Source organism: Clupea harengus, chromosome 2 (genome assembly GCF_900700415.2).
Source record: "Clupea harengus chromosome 2, Ch_v2.0.2, whole genome shotgun sequence".
Classification (NCBI taxonomy): Eukaryota; Metazoa; Chordata; class Actinopteri; order Clupeiformes; family Clupeidae; genus Clupea; species Clupea harengus.
Window position 1 is genome coordinate 20,438,880 of NC_045153.1, and position 16,362 is coordinate 20,455,241.

The 16,362-nt window shown below is 44.4% G+C and overlaps 1 protein-coding gene across 1 annotated transcript in view; it reads left to right on the top strand.

The window, feature by feature from the left end:
* Nucleotides 1-1,443: 1,443 nt before the first annotated feature.
* ube2e3 (ubiquitin-conjugating enzyme E2E 3 (UBC4/5 homolog, yeast)) overlaps nt 1,444-16,362 on the top strand; it is a 26,132-nt gene continuing 11,213 nt past the window's right edge. Inside the window, exons 1-3 of the mRNA XM_012833982.3 lie at nt 1,444-2,041; nt 3,237-3,445; nt 4,577-4,627. Of these exons, the coding sequence (XP_012689436.1) occupies nt 3,246-3,445; nt 4,577-4,627 (251 nt within the window). The 5' untranslated portion in view covers nt 1,444-2,041; nt 3,237-3,245. The remainder of the gene's footprint in view (nt 2,042-3,236; nt 3,446-4,576; nt 4,628-16,362) is intronic.

Consider the following 16,362-nt stretch of genomic DNA (forward strand, 5'->3'; position numbering starts at 1 on the left):
TAAGGGGTAAGATGAGCCATCTGAGAAAACAGATACTATTGTATTAACCAGATTTTTAAATGTAATTCTAAAGACAATTATTAACAATTAAACCCCCATTCTGCTGATTTTATTGGTGTTCATGAAATAAATATGACAACTAATTTGTCTACAGCTCTGAAACCTGAAGATGGTTTGCCAAGTCTCTAGGATTAAGAAATAGACATGGAAGTCTTAAAATGAATGAAACTTTTATTCTTTTGAAGAACATCCACATATTAATTGTTTTTCACGTTTCAAATGTATGTTTAGCATAACAACATATGTTTCAGCCTATAAACATATCATAAACACCAACACGTCACATAATGCTCTGAATATCCATATAATCGCAAACTTTGTAGCCGAGGGCATAAACACTAACATAAGTTCACAAAATGCTATTTAAAATGGCAAAACAAGAGTGATGCTTCTACAAACTGCAAAAACTAGAGCTACAGCCACATTACTATGGGGCCCGACCCGTTTTTCTGCTGTTATGTTACACCTAAAATATGTAATAGAACGTCAGCTTTTCATTGTTCACCAGTTGATCTTACCCCCAAGGCTCTGGCTAATTTTGCACCACAGCCACCATCTTGGGAAAAGTGCTTGGTCTAGCAACCCAGAGTTACACTTCTGTTTTTTCACACGGACAGTTTTTCAACATATCTTACATAACTCTTTTAAAGACAAATTAGTTTTGATGTGACAGATTATACCTGACATGCAAAAAAGAACTTTGACAGCTAAAAAGTCGTTTTTTGAGAAACAAAATATGCTTACCACTGGAGAATGCAAACTATATGTAGGGTCACATTGCCAAAATTGTGTATGGTTGGCCAGATCTATGGGTCAACTTACCTACTGGCTCATTTTACCCCACTTCTCCCTACCTGCAGAAGAGCCACAAGCTAGTGAAGTGGCCTAAATAAAGTATATGATTTTATCATAATCAGTTAAATACTCTATGTTCTCAAACCAAATGCATTTATTTAATGCCATCTACTTTTGGTGTGAAGCAAGGCACTGATACAATCGTATGAGATGTAATTCAGTATAAAAGACCCAAGACCCAAATCTGTTGCAAAACATAAAGATATAACTTCATCATTACTATACGGCACTCTGAACAATGCATTAACTACCTAATCTTTATTAAGTAGAATCTACTTTCCAGCTTTATCCACTGATTGAATTTGCGTTATACTTTTCCACTGTTCAAATTAGATTAAGATATTACAGTAAACACGTGCGATCCTGTATTCATACACTTAACTTAATTTCTACTGAGCAGAAAACAGTTCAAATAAACTGCAAAAATGCAGTTGATATAAGAGCATCTTTCCCTACATGCATCAGTTATATTTATCAGTCATGCAAAAATTACCCTCTATACGTAATTTCTGCACATAATCGGGTAAAGATTACCAATGTACGATATCCTGCTTGCAGTAGACAAATGCTGTCAGTCCAGTTGGGTCTTCTCACCTTAGTTCAAAGTTTCCCCACTCCTTCAGACATGCGACGCTCACTTATACCAGGGGCGTTTAACATATCCTCCACCGGCAAAAACACGAACTGATTTGATGAATATTATTGCCAAGGATGAATATTCCCATCGTAGAATTCTTCACGGCATCATACAATCTGCCACGGCATATGCAGATGAAGTTGTTGCTTCGTGTAGTGCAGTCAGTGGCTCTGTGACGGGTATATTACTCTGAACGAATCCATGGAAGTGATACCCAGGCGGGTAACTGCTGTGTTTGCTTTTTTATGACCATTACATCGTCTAAAGGGGGGAGGGAGCTGCAAGCCACTTAAACCCAAAGATGTGAGTCCTGCTGGCCATTCGCTGTACAGCGCCACCTCTCGGTCCAAGCCAAAATTGCAGCGCCTCCTTTCCTTCCGACTCTCCAATGTTCACAGCTCGGCCGGAGACCGTCGTCTTCCCGGCTCCATTTCAACAGGATTTTTTACACTCCTAACCACCCCAGATCAGCACAAGACCGATTCTAAGGTAAAGAAGAAGCTTTAAGGGTCACGGAGAGCCCAGGTTAGCGGGTAAAACATCGTCCTTTCTTAGTGTTTTCAGGGCTGTCGCTGAAGAGGGAGCTCGAAACTGACTTCACGCATCAGTTGGTACACCATGCTGATACTGGAGTGCCTCCTACCATAACAAACCTCTTCGTTCTACAAAGGATTTTTAAGATCGGATCTCAAATTCTTACTCCGCTCCCGCACGCATCGAACGAGTTAGCCTTTCCGTACACCTATTCGTCGGTAAATCCGTGTTCTCTTCTAAAGTGATAGAACCATGAAATGTTTTATTTAGCTTGCGAGCCCCCCTTGCTGCGAATAGGTGCAATTATGCTTTCCTTGCAGCTCTCGAATCTCATTCTCCCCACCAATATTTGTGCGCTGGTGGCGATGTAAATAGCCGTGTATTTTGTCATTTACTCTCAATAACACAGCTACTTGGTGCTTTTCAGGGGATGCAAAACTCACCTTACCATGCATTAACAAGGTTAGGAAGAAGCTATGGCTGCTAGCTCGCTGTATCATTAAGTAGATAACTGCTATTACAGTCAATGCAAGTGAAAGGTTATTATGTTGCTATAGGCAATTGTATCGCTCGTTACACTTTCGCGGCTCAGTATCCATGGCTATTCGCTTGCATTAACTTTGTATCCATGTCGAGGCAGTTGTTGTATAAGACTGGTACGCCTTTAGTGAATGTTTGCAAACGTGGACATCGGTCGTCCTTCAGAATGACAACATTTAGGTTTAGCTAAGTAATTGCAGATATGGTTCAACTTGGTGATTTCCTAAAGTCTGCATGGAATTTCACACCGTAGTGTGAAAAATGTAATGTATCAAAACAGGTGCAACATTAATAATAATAATACGTTGTTATTTGAGTAGGATAGACAGAGATGACAACTGAATTGAATTTACTTACGACATAACATCTCCTTCACAAATCCAGGTGAATTTCAACAATTTAGCCCTAAACTTGAGTCATCAAGAATAGCTGCACTATGAAGGCACCTTAAAGGTTGCTCGAGCACTGGAGGAGGCTTGTAAATATCTGCAGTAGCTGAGTCGAGTTGAGTGATTAAGAAATCCAGTCATTGATAGATGTATGATCTAACCCCGGCGTGGTGACGCATCCCGAGCCCAAGTTTAGAACTTGCTGTTGTCTTTGACCCAAGGGGGAAAACATGTCCAGTGAAAGACAACGATCCGATGACGAAAGTCCGAGCACCAGCAGCGGGAGTTCTGATGCAGATCAGAGAGACCCTCCCGTGCCAGAACCAGAAGAGCAAGAGGAGAGAAAGCAGCCCACACCTCCTCAGCAACAGAAGAAAGCAACCAAATTGTCCAGCAAAACAACGGCGAAATTGTCCACCAGTGCTAAAAGGTAAAAACCCTGGTATCAGATGTTATTGATTGGAACCTTGATGCCTTAACACTAAGTACAAGTCATGGTCACCACTGAACTTGTTTGAATGAAGTGGGTATTGATTTTGGTCTGATTAGATTTAACCTTCACTTCAAAAAATCTGGGGCATATAAAGCCCTGTGTCTTATTTGATCATGTATAATTGTGATTAATCATGAGAAACAGGGCATTTTCAATTTGTAAGTAAAAAAAGGCCTCTAACACCACATAGTGAAAATTTCTTAAGCTTAATTAAGATGACTTAGTAACACGCTCAATAAATGAGTAATGCACGGTGTATAGGGAGGTAGAACAACTTTGTCAGCCCTGTGCACTCATCAAACTTTGCAGAGATCAGCCAAGTCAAACTGGAACAGTGACAAGAGAACAAGGCAACTCATGACAACATTGTCTAGGTTTTTCTTCCTGTTTTGTCTCAGTATTTTTAACCTGGGGTCCCCCCCATTCATGTGGACAATGGTTAAAGTAAGCAGGTTAATAGTTGCATGTGAGAGATGTTTAAAAAAGGAGGGAATAGCAACTTTAGCTTTGCTGCACATAGTCTGGTTTATCTGATGAAAAGCAATAATTACATTGTCAGTGTTAAAACCATTCTTTTTATCCTCCTCCTCGGTGTTGGTAATGCTTTAGAAATAGCACCAGAGCTCTGGTTTAAAGCCCTTGTCAAATATGCCCGAGCTACCCCCCCCCCCCCCCCTCCCCTCCTGCCTCATTTGCATATAAGCTTTAAAAGAAAATCTTTTGTGCTTAAAGTGACCAGAAGTGGCCGTTGTGAGCTGAGGTGGGAGCCTTGGGTCGAGGGTGTTGTGTTGAGCCCAAAAGCAGCGTCGTAGGATGAGGGGAAGGGGAGAAACGGGGACCGCAAAGTTTTCCTGTTATGGGATTCGGGTTATGCCTCCGAGAACAAAGAGGAAGCAGCCATGTTAGCTGTACTGAAGGGAGAGCCAGCCGTGCATTAAACGCAGCGCTGGTAGAGGGCAGTGTAATTCCCCCTACTGCTCGCAACTCTCACAGCGCGCTCTCTCTCTCTCTGTCTCTCTCTCTCTCTCTCTCTCTGTCTTTTTCTCTCTGTCTGTGGTTCTCCCACAGAATCCAGAAGGAGCTAGCTGAAATCACTTTGGATCCCCCACCCAATTGCAGGTAAGAAACATCTCCATTTATTTGATAAGTGGGTTTTTGTTTCATTGTCTGTGTTTATTCTCTGGTCTGACTGTGCAGAGAAGAGAGGAGCGTTGAGAAATCACACCAACTGTTGCAGTGTGGTGTCAATCTCACTATTTATCACAGTGGTATTGTTTTTTTTCTTCCTTGTTCTTTTTTTTTGCCAGTAACATGGACCTTTAACCCACACACTGAGGCTGTGTTTTGATGCAGTGACATTGTGATGTTGTGAGAGGCTTCGTTGTCTGGCCCCTTCTTATGTTTTTATTAGCACAACAGATGCTCTCTTTATGAGTGCATCTTTGATTGCCATCCTCACAGTGAACTTTGTTCACTGCAGCTCTTTAATGAGTTGACATGAACATGCTAGCAAGCAGGCATAGACGGGAGTCAGACTAATCTGAACTGTATTATTCGGTGGTAAACAGATTTGCATTACTTTTCATATGGACGGTGTGAATACCAGAGGCATCGTGCCAAGCAACTTTACTGTATGAATTTAACTCAGTATTTCTCGTGGTTGTAGTTCAGTGGTTTGGAGTTCTTTAAAAACAGAATGCTGGGATATCTGTGTGAAACAGGTGAATTTGCTGTTGCATTTTATGTTTTTTTTTTTTGTGTGTGTGCAACTAATGTTCTTCGGTGTCAGTGTCAGTGCTGTCAGTGTTGGTTTAAATATATATTTTTAGCGCTGTTTACTTTTCATTTTTGATTCCTGGAACCATTCCCGTGAAATCATTTGGATTCTCATCATTCAGATCCCGTCATTGTGTCATATTTCCACAGCACAGATTCTCTCCCATCAGATAAAAGAATCTTTTACATATATGACATGGCACTTGGAGGCCTTTCACTTTTGTGCACCCGATACTGGAACCCTGCAGCGTAACTAAAGTTCACAAGAAAGGGAGCAGGGGGCTTCAGTTGGGGGAGATCGGTTGAAATGAGACCCCCCCGCTTCCCTCCCCCTCCCCCTCAGCTCCCTCTCAGCCTGCTGAGGTTCAGCCACGGGGCTCATCAAGAAACGGCCTCAAGCTGCAGCTCCAGCTTGGCTTGTCAGTGCCGAGAACCTGTGGTTGATGTTGCCAGTGTGCGTTGACCTTCGATGTAGCGCTGCTGGCCGGGGACATCTGGGTGTGATTGAATGTAAATTGGTATGATGGTTGCAAATGGGAGCGGATGGGCAGGAGGGGACCCCCTCCTAGCTTTTGGCAGTCATGAGCCAAATCACCAAGCCCCTTGCCAGGCGATCACATTGGGATTGGTGAGGCGCTGTGAAATGGGAACCCCTGAAAATGTTGACGGTGCTAATTGACAATACAGGGTAACTCGTCTCGCCGCGTTCATGCCGTGGTGGGGTGCGGTGCAAGCCGCCCCGGTTCTCAGCAGACTGTGATAATGGCCCCATAATGCCGATCAGTTCCTCCTTCTGGCGCATGGATTTCCTTTCAGCTGGTCTATCTCCCTGGTGTACTGTTTACCTGCAGGCTGCGATATTATTAAATTGATTTGATGCTAATGCCTCTCATTGTGTTTTGCAGGCTTATGGTGTTGGAAGTGAACTTCATATCTCTTTCCCCCCCTCCCTGCTCTGTTTTGTCTTTGCAGAAAGAAAGTCTTTGGCTGGATGTCAGTCATTGGGAGTGCTTTGTCGCTTTGCTAGTGATGTGTTATTTTGGGGGTTAAACCCTATCCCTCAGCCTTGGGCTCATTGAAATGACACAATCCCATAAATGTCACGCTGTAAAATAACAGTGACAGAATGGATAAGAGGAGCTTTGAATTACCGCTCAGGGGAGAAATGGTAGGCTTACCTTCTGCTTTTTGCTCTGGCTCGAGCCCCTGCGTTTACACCTTGACTGTCAGGCCGTGTCGAGCCCAGACCTGCAGCATCAATTTACCAAATCTCTTCTTCATAAACTGCTCCCAGGCCTGTGCCAAACCACGCATTAACAATCCATGTTCTCAAGGATACCACAGCCTAGTTTTGAAAAGCAAATATTGATGTTCCTGAGCACACTTGCCATTGTTATTATGACAACAAAAAAAGAACAATCATAGCCTGGTGATGGATAAGGAGTGTCTTAGTTGGAGCGTTCTTTGTTAATTCTGTGTTAATGTTTTTGTAGATCATACAACCTGTTTTCGACAAGCATTTGTATGGGTTTCTTGCATGTTTTTCGGAAATGTATTTGATAAAAGACAGCACGTTGATGTCTTTGTTTAGTCTGTGTTAAGGTTCACGTCTGTCAGATGTGTAGGCTGGTATTGATTAAGCACGGCGACGTTGAAAAACTTGATTATGTTTGCGATCAAAGGCCATTGTATTGCTTTTAGATCCGCGCAAGCTTGTTGTCCTCATGCATTTGTCAAGTATGCAGAGCAGCCTGAATAATTTACACAGAGGCTGCACACGCGGGTTAAGTAAGTGTGCACTCGGCTGTTTGTTTGCTGTATAAATACATCGCGTAATAAGCAGGAGGGGTTTTTTTTCTGCATGGCCGCACGCCGAGCAGCTCACACCATGTGTTTTGCACCTCTTCAGAGAAGCGCTAATGCTTGTGGAATTCCTTAGGCAAGCGCACATCACAATAACGGCATTCCACAGGAAAGGAAGCACGCTGACTTCCTTATGCGACATCATGAGATGTCTCTGTTGACTGTGGTGGATGTAGCCGTAGTAGGTTTTTTTTTATAGCCCTCATTGTGATTTGATAGCATCTCTTCCCATTAATGTGATTCGGATTTTGTGCCTTCTAGTGCAAGCATTGCAGGGTGCGAAGGGAGGTTAAGGTTAGGGTTGAGCCTATTGACAGCTCTAAATCGACACATTAGCTCTCTGACAGTTCAATCATTTGGACTGGAAATGGCTCAGATGAACTGACACTGCTGGCATAATGAATTCATACTCCGCTTCAGTAGTTGTTGTGCTTGTATTCTTTATTGATTTTTAATTCTGCCTTACAGGGCAGTTTTCACACTTCATCTTTTTTCCCCTTCTTCTTACCACTCACTAGAGGAGAAATTTCGAGTCCCATTTGTTGTAATGGAAAGTAGTTTCAGGCATTTTAGGTAGATGGGAACATTTTCATTTGCCTTATGCTTTTTGTCGTTTTTTCCCCCCCAAGCAGAGCCACTTTCACAGACTTCTCAGAAGCATAGTCGAGAGCGAGGTGTTTGTATGATGTAGTCAAGGAAACCATTTAGCCAGACCTGCCTGTGGATCGCTAACGCTAATCAGCTCAAGACAGCGCCAGCGTCTCCTCTCGCTGATTGTGTCATAATGAAGCAATGCTGGGAGTACAGGAGGAAATTGTGAGCAGTCATTGACGTGGAGAGAGAGAGATAGAGAGAGAGATAGCTCTCAGGCAAGACAGGGTAAATATTTAAAGAGGGCTTCCGGCTGTTATGTGTCGTTTGGAATTTGGACACATTTAGTAATCTGAGAAGCTAATAACGCGACCCTGTAATTGTGTTTCCATCGCTACTGCTTCTGTCTTTGAGTCAGGTTGTGAAACTGGCTGAGGAATATGTAGATTATTTATAGTCTGTCCAAATATTGTGCCTTTGTCTCTCTCTCTCTCTCTGTGTGTGTGGGTGTTTGTGTGTGTACGTGTGTGTGTGTGTGTCCACTCATGAGGGTATGCCCAGCTTGATTACTGGTTCATGCATGCATGAGAGCTGTGCCTGCTACTGTCCCTCTATGTTTGTTTTTTTTCCACCACCATTTTTTCCAAACCTGTCCGCACTGGCAGCCAAACATGCATTTATTCTGAGACTGACAGTGACCGCGTGTATCTCGCCCTGGCTGCAGTCCAGCTGTCACATTCACTGTGGAGTTTTGTTGTGTCACAAAACGTCCAGCAGACACATTCATCGCTACCAGTCACCATGACCACACTACACACACACACACACACGTACACACACGCACACACACACACAAACTCACACACACCACTCAGTAGACAAAGAACAGCCACTAAAGGGCTATCGATCTGAAACTACAGAGGAGAATAGGCAGAGAGAATTTGGCATCTTCATTTTTGCTTCTCGAGTTGCATAGCGGGCTGCAGAAACAGTTGTTGGTGCTGATAGCGTGTGTCGGGTGATTAAATCAGCATATTAGGCTGACCAGGCAGGGCTCCTTGTTGCTCTAATTAATGAATTAATGAATTTGCTCTTTTGTGAATTAATTACACCTAGCATGTCTCTTGTGGGAGGGTGGCGCTGCAGATTGAACTGATCAACATTCCAGGAAGTTTTGTGTAATCTGAGCTCGGCTACTGATTTCACTCAGGCGTCGCAGGGTAGCCGGCTCTGCTTTGATAAGCATCAACAACTTATCATGCTCAATCACCAACATGATTTCCTAAACGAAGCTTACAAGTGTGTGTATACAAAATGGATGACTTGTTCTGCTTTTTCTTGACAAGGGCTTGATGAGGTATTCTTCTTTTGGAAATGGGAATTTGCGTGTCAATACCATGTCCACTTTCAGTTAACAGTTAACTTTCAATGCAAAATGCACTACAACCATCACAACACACCCAAAGTGACTTGAGTGTGTTTTGGTTGCTGCCATAAATATAGCAAAGGCTCTCATCAAGCTAGAATACTGTGTCACTCAAAATACAGTGAACTAAAAAACACAAACAATGCACATATTATGTGTTTCCTTATCCTCTATTTTTGCAGAGATTAGTCTTGCATCACAAAGAAAGAAAAATAACTGACAGCTCTGATTCCATTGTTTCTGGAAGTTTCTCATGCATCTAATGTTCAATCTGGATTAAATCTGCTTTTAAAATGTTGTCCCCCGCAGTTTTCACACATACAACAGAATATGTAATCAGTTTCTCCTCCCATAATTCTGCCCCAGTTTTGCACTCCTGTAGCAGGCAGAATGCGGTTTTAGGTACGTGCGGTTTATTCGTACACCATGCCATGTTTTTAGGTGCACGTTGTGATTAGATTATCCATAAAAAAAGGAGCTAACGTGTGCCCCTTTGAGAGGTTTTCATGACATTTTTGAAGAATGGTCAAGGCAATGCAAAAGTGTCCACGGTTTAGCTCACATAGTGTGTTCACATAGTTTAGTTTACATAGTGTTCACGTATGGTGAATGTGTGGTCTGTCTGGTCTGGAGATGCTATTGTTTGACTATGGCAGTCAGTGTAAAGTCATGCTGCTCAATGGAGCCAAATGAGACAGAAGCTGAAGGTGTTAAAAAGAGTTTCCTGTTATTATTCAGCATTTAGTCATACTGACTTTGACCATAACCTCAACCGTGACTTTCAGTACCTGAGTAGGAACCTGCTAAATCCACCAGGCACTTTACATCCTGAGCTGTCTCTCTCTCTCTGTGTGTGTGTGTGTGTGTGTGTGTGTGTGTGTGTGTGTAGAGGGCACATGTTTGTTCTACACCCCTCCCCCCACATTCATTCCCTGAGCCATCACTCATTGCTGATAACACTTAGCCTTGTCATGGCTTGGCTGTTTGGTCCAGGCGTCTGATAACCACACCGCGGTGACACACCAAGCCGCTTGATAACGACCCATCTGACACCCCCTCACCACACGCACGCACACACACACACACACACACACACACACACACACACACACACACACACACACACACACACACACACACACACACTGCTCCTGGGCTTCCTCTGTTAGTGTCATTCGCACACTACTAAACCAGTACTAGTTTGTGTAGACAGAGTGTGCGCTTTAAGTCTGTGTTGGCTTGTGTGCAATGCTGCATGAGGTTTTTAGGCTTTCCATCTTCAACTCAGGTTAGCCTGACATATTTTACCAGTGAGGGACTTGAAGCATCACGGTTTCCCTTTCAAGAACAGCATGAATAGCAGTCTAAATGTGGCTGGCCACAGACACACACACACACACACACACACACACACACACATACACACATATACACGTTGTTGCTGTATTTTTTTCTGCCTTTGAGGCAGGCCTTCAGAGGAGCTGTCGGAGAGTGTTGTTTTTGCTCTGTGCTCTTTTCCTCTGTGGCTGTCTCATTATTACATTGCTTAAACTCTGATCAGGGTACATGTTGAGTATGATTTCTCTATTCCTTTTTTTCTTCTTCATGTCCTCTTCTTTGTGAAGGGGGAGACTCTTGTGGGGGTGTGTGTGTGTGGGGGGGGGGGGGGGGGCTCCTTAACCCCCCTTCAGCCCCCCTCCATGGAGGCCTAACCTTATTAACCCATTAGTTCAGGGTTGTAGCCGCAATTGCAATCAGTTTCACTGTGCTGTTATTTTCTCTCTCTATGTGATTCCAGTTCAGCCACACACCTACTGAGTTGTATTATCTAATTACATGTTATTGCTAATCCCACGAGCTTTGACAGTTGGCTGTCAGAACAAGAACCGTTTCCTCAGTTGCTTGGATGCACAGTGGCACAGAGAGAATTAAGACGTGACCCGTCACAATTTATTTCTTCTGCAAGTCTGTCAACCCCGTTCCTCAGAGATGGTCTTCATGGTGACCATTCTTTTCATTCTCCTCTTCTCTATTTCCTCTCTCTCCCTTCTGTCACTGCACACTGCAGCATAACTTCAGTCCATCGTGACATGATGTCCCTGTGGGCTGGGGGTGGTGGTGGGGGGGGGGCATCCACCTGCCTTGCCTGTCGCTCTTGAGCGCATTGACCGCGAGCGCGGAGAGTGGCTGCTTTCACACCAGCGTGCATAGCAGCGCCTGACAAAAAAGGGAAGCGGAGGGTCCTAGAGGGGGCTCTCGTTGCGCTACATCGGCTAAACAAAAGAGCCTGCACCCCTCGGGCCAGCTGCCCATGCCTCCCCAGCGCCCCAGACAAAGGGACGACCGGCTTCAAAACATGCCAGCTCAATTTGGTGGACCATTTTTTACTGCCGCCCTCTTTGAACCGAGACAAAAGGTCCTCTTCCTGTCTTCAAAGTGGCCTGTCAAGGAGGTGCCCTCCCAATTGGCACGTCTTGTCAAGACCGTTTCCTACATTTGCAATTCATTTACTCTCCCTCTGTCTTTCTTTTCCTCTCTCACTCTTTCTGTGTCTCCCTTTTTACCGTCTCCCTCTCTCTTTCCCTCCCTTTCCGACCTCATTCCCATTCCCTGCTCTTGTTATTCCCGAGCTCTTTCGGAATCTAGCGTCTGTCCATTTTCTGTTCCTCTGCCTCTGCCTCTGCCTCGGCCTCTGCCTCTGCCTCTGCCTCTGCCTCTGCCTGGGCTCTGATGCGGTTCAGCTCTGTGGATTACAGGGGGGCCATCTGAAAACCTCCTAGTCTGTGCGTGAAGAGCAACTGCGTATCCCTCCCACCACTTGTTTGACAACACCCATCTGTTAATCCTCCTCGCCCCTCCCCAGATGCCTTTCCGTCTCTCTCTCTCTCGCCTTTGTCTTCTCTTTATTGTCTTTGTAGGCCGGCTGATGATCAGGAACAGGGATTGGGTGTGGGGAGTGTGTGTGTGTGTGTGTGTGTGTGTGTGTGTGTGTGTGTGTGGGGGGGGGGGTTAGTTGTTGATAAACGTTCATAATTTCCGTCTCTCTCTGTTGGACAGTAATGATTGTGCAGTGAAGTGCTTCATTATGACTGGAGCACTGTTACACAGTCAGAGACGGAGAGCTAAGCGTCTTGTCTCGTTTTTTTTTCTTCTTCTTTTTTTTTTTTTTTTATCCCCCGCACACTGTGTTCTCTCTTTTTATGCATCAAACCTAGTGGCTGAGGCCAAACTATGTAGCCCCACAGGAGTGGGTGCCGCATGAGCCAGCTATTCATAGACAGTGCAGAGAGAGTGAGAGAGAGAAGGGGGAGGGCTGTGTGGGAAATTTGTGAGTCAGTGAGTCTGTTTCTCTAGCCATTTCGCAAGTCTTTTCTGTCGATGGTGTAAACACTGTTATAAACATTCATAAAGATTCTCTTGTGCGTTTGTGTTTGTCAAAGGATGTCATTGTTGTCTTTTTTTAACAGCATGGGGAGGAACTAAACCTAGTGCACGTTTAGATGAGGTGTGAATTGGTTGACACCGCAGCGAGACTGAGAGTTTCAGTCTGTTGCCTTTCGACAGAGTACGGCCTCTTTTTTTCCCCTCAGTTTTTAGATTTATGATAACCGTGGCCCCTGCAGACACATCTTCAATGAATTCACGATGCTTAAACAGAAATGTAATTCTCATCTTTTGTGGTTCAAAAGCAGAGTGTTTATTGCCCATTCTTGAGAATGGCTTCAGAATTAAGAATATAAAAGCAACAGGCTGCCTGGCTCCAAGAACAAGAGCACACATTCAAAGATGATGCATGTGTCAGGCGTGGCTTCTCAGATTCTCATCACAGCTCTTTGGGGATAAAAATCACAGAATTTCAAAATTGTGACTGAATGGCACATTTCTTTGTAGTCTTGTAATATGAATCCCACATCAGATGGTGTCAGGCAATGACTGTGTGCTCTTGTTTATTTAAAGCTGTTTACCAGACCTAGCCAGGATCACACAGATCTATTCACCACACCACTATAGGGTTAGGTTTGGCTTATGAAAGGATTACATTTTCATGTTGCCAACAAATTGGAATGTCAATGTGTTCAGGGATCATGACCAGTTGTCAGTCTGTCTAAGACAAAGAAAGAACTCCAGTATTTAAAACACAAGGTTCAGGTGATATAGAGTACCTTACTATAAGGCTTTTGTCCCTGAAAGGCAGCTCTACATGTATAACACTTACTTGCTGAAGACATTTCCGACACTTTGAAAAGCCACTTTGCAGAGCTATTGCTTCAAAATGGAGTTAATGCACTTTATTACTACGTTCATTAGGCTCCAGGCTATTTGCCTCCAGAACAGCTGATTAGCTGAGAGCGGTTTTCAGGCTCAAGAGAACTTGAGTAAAGACAACCTTTCCTAAACCGTTGAATCAGACCTGTGTGTTTACCATCATGTTTGAACGATTACCGTCCAGTGACCCTTACATCTGCAGTGATGAAGTGTTTCGAAAGGCTGGTGAAAAATTACATCTGCACCTCCCTGCCCAACTCGTTCAACCCCCTCCAGTTTGCATACAAAGCAAACAGAAGCAGAGACGATGCCATCTCCAACCTGCTACACACCACTCTTACTCACCTGGATGGTGGGGGGGGGGAACTATGTGAGGATGCTGTTCATTGATTACAGTTCAGCTTTTAACACCATAGTCCCCCTCCGCCTGATTGTCAAGACGAGGTCGCTGGGGATCACCACCCAAATGTGCAACTGGGTGCTCAGCTTCCTCACTGACCGCCCCCAGGTGGTGAGAGTAGAGGGTGGTGTAACCTCTGGACCGCTGACCCTCAACATAGGTTCCCCCCAGGGGTGCGTTCTGAGCCTGCTGCTGTATAACATCTACACCTATGACTGCACAGCCTCCGGAAGCTCAACCTCCATCATTAAATGTGCTGACGACACTGTGGTGCTGGGTCTAATCTCCGATAACAACGAGCAGCCCTACCAGAACCAAGTGGCAGACCTGGCACTGTGGTGTCAGTCCAACAATTTGGCCCTAAATATCAAAAAGACAAAGGAAATGGTGGTGGACTTCCGGCGAAAGCAGGACAGCGGGTACACCTCCCTCACCATCAGCGGGGAGCCTGTGGAGAGGGTCCCTAGTTTTAAATACCTGGGGGTGCACCTCACTGAAGACCTAACCTGGGCCCTCCACACACAACACGTGACAAAGTCATCTAGGCAGCGGCTGTACTTCCTCCGTAAGCTTAGGAAATTCAAGGTCTCCCCTCCCTTCCTAAGGACCTTCTACTCCTCAGGTGTGGAGAGCTTCCTCACAGGATGTATCTCCGTCTGGTACGGAAACTGTACCGCCCAAGATCAGGCCAACCTTCAGAGGGTAGTGCGCTCAGCCGAGCGGTCGATCAGAGCGTCCCTACTATCCGTGTATGATATTTACCATAAGAGGGTGGAGTCGAGGGCAAGAAACATTATGAGGGATGACACACACCCCAATGCCAGCCTCTTCACCCTGTTGCCGTCGGGTAGACGCCTACGTAGCCTCAATTCAAGGACTGAGAGACTAAGGAGGAGTTTCTACCCACAGGCAGTGAGACACTTAATCTCAAATTTTTAAATGCAGCACCTTTTTTAATTTATTTATTTAATTTAATTTAATTTAATTTATTTCATTTTATTATTTTATTTTTGCGCAGTGTGGAGCGTAGACCCTTTTACATTTCACTACATTTGTTGTATGTGACGAATACAAATACTTGAACTTGAACTTGTGTGTGAAGTTAAAAGCCGCTGGTAAAGGATAATATATATACTGTTTTTAAAGGATCTTGAATCACCACCTGACAGATTTCTACTGTGGTTCTGGTTATTTCCCATTATTTTTGTTGCATTGTTATCGTTCTTGTAGATGATGGCATGAATGTAATGATTAGTGGACATGTTTTTCAGAAGAAGGACACTTGGTTGTGGCAGAGGAGACTTGAAAGGAAAGACTTGATTTTCAAATGATTAATAATGTCCTGCATTGAGGGCATTTCTGCTTTTTGAAGTGGAGGCCAATGGCAGATTAAACAACTTGCGCTAACCAGACAAGGCACATTATCCTGAACTACTTCTTTTCATGTCCTTGCTTAGGCTCGGTTTGTAATACCCCCCGGAAAAATATACACCTAAAGATTTCTGGAAGAGTTTAGTTTTTTTCATGTGATTTACAGATATAAGAAAGCACAGTATATATAGATAGGAACTCACAACTACTGTCAGGCACTGTGAGTCTTTGGCTCTGGTGAGGGTGTTATTGCGCTGCCTTGATGGTTGCCTGTCGACCATACTCTCCTTGCTCCGGTTACAAAGTATTTCCTCAGTGAGCTTGACCGCCAGCCCACACCAAGGGCAGTGTGAGATGACGGCCATGATTACAGCACTCTCCATCACAGCCGGAGACGCGTGCGGGAGAGCAAGCGAGTGAACAGGCTTTTCTCTCTCTCTCTCTCTCTCTCTCTCTCTCTCTCTCTCGCGCTCTTTATGATGATGGCGCTCTTCAACCCGCTGCATGCACCTCGTATCAACTGCGGGAGCTTATTCGTCCTCCCAGGTGTTTTCCATTCGGGCCTAGTAGCAGGAAACAGACGCTGCACCGTGAGCTCCCTGTTGATGATGTGGTGCCTACTGCAGTTAGGCTGCCTCTGCACAGAGGGCCAGGTGCCAACACCACCCAGCCTTCTTTGGGCTCAGAGAGAACAAACTTGACATTTTGATATCAATTTACATCAAATTGTTTCATTGTGCTCTGGGTAGTGCCATTATTTGAGTCTTTATAAGTTGCCAACAAGACTTGGAAGAAGTTAAATGTGCTCTTTAAACACACAGTTGATACAGTTCAGTACACAAAAAGACTAGACAAAGGCTTCCCTCGTGCTTTAAGGAAAGGTTTTAGAAGAATTTAGAAGTATTTGGAAAATGTGCCCTCATCTGTATGAGATAAAGCTTGTGATTGAACATATTTTTATGTGTCTTTCAGCTCAGTAATAGTACATATTGTGTGGTGGTCCCTGTATGGCGTGCTGCCATCTTCCCCCTGTGTGGATGTAGAGATTATCTTGTTTGAGCTGGCTGTATAATTTATAGTGATCGCGTGGAATGGCAGTAAATTGTAGCCATTTTCCGAGTAGGGAAAGAAATGACCTGCAAACGACTCACAAATGCATTT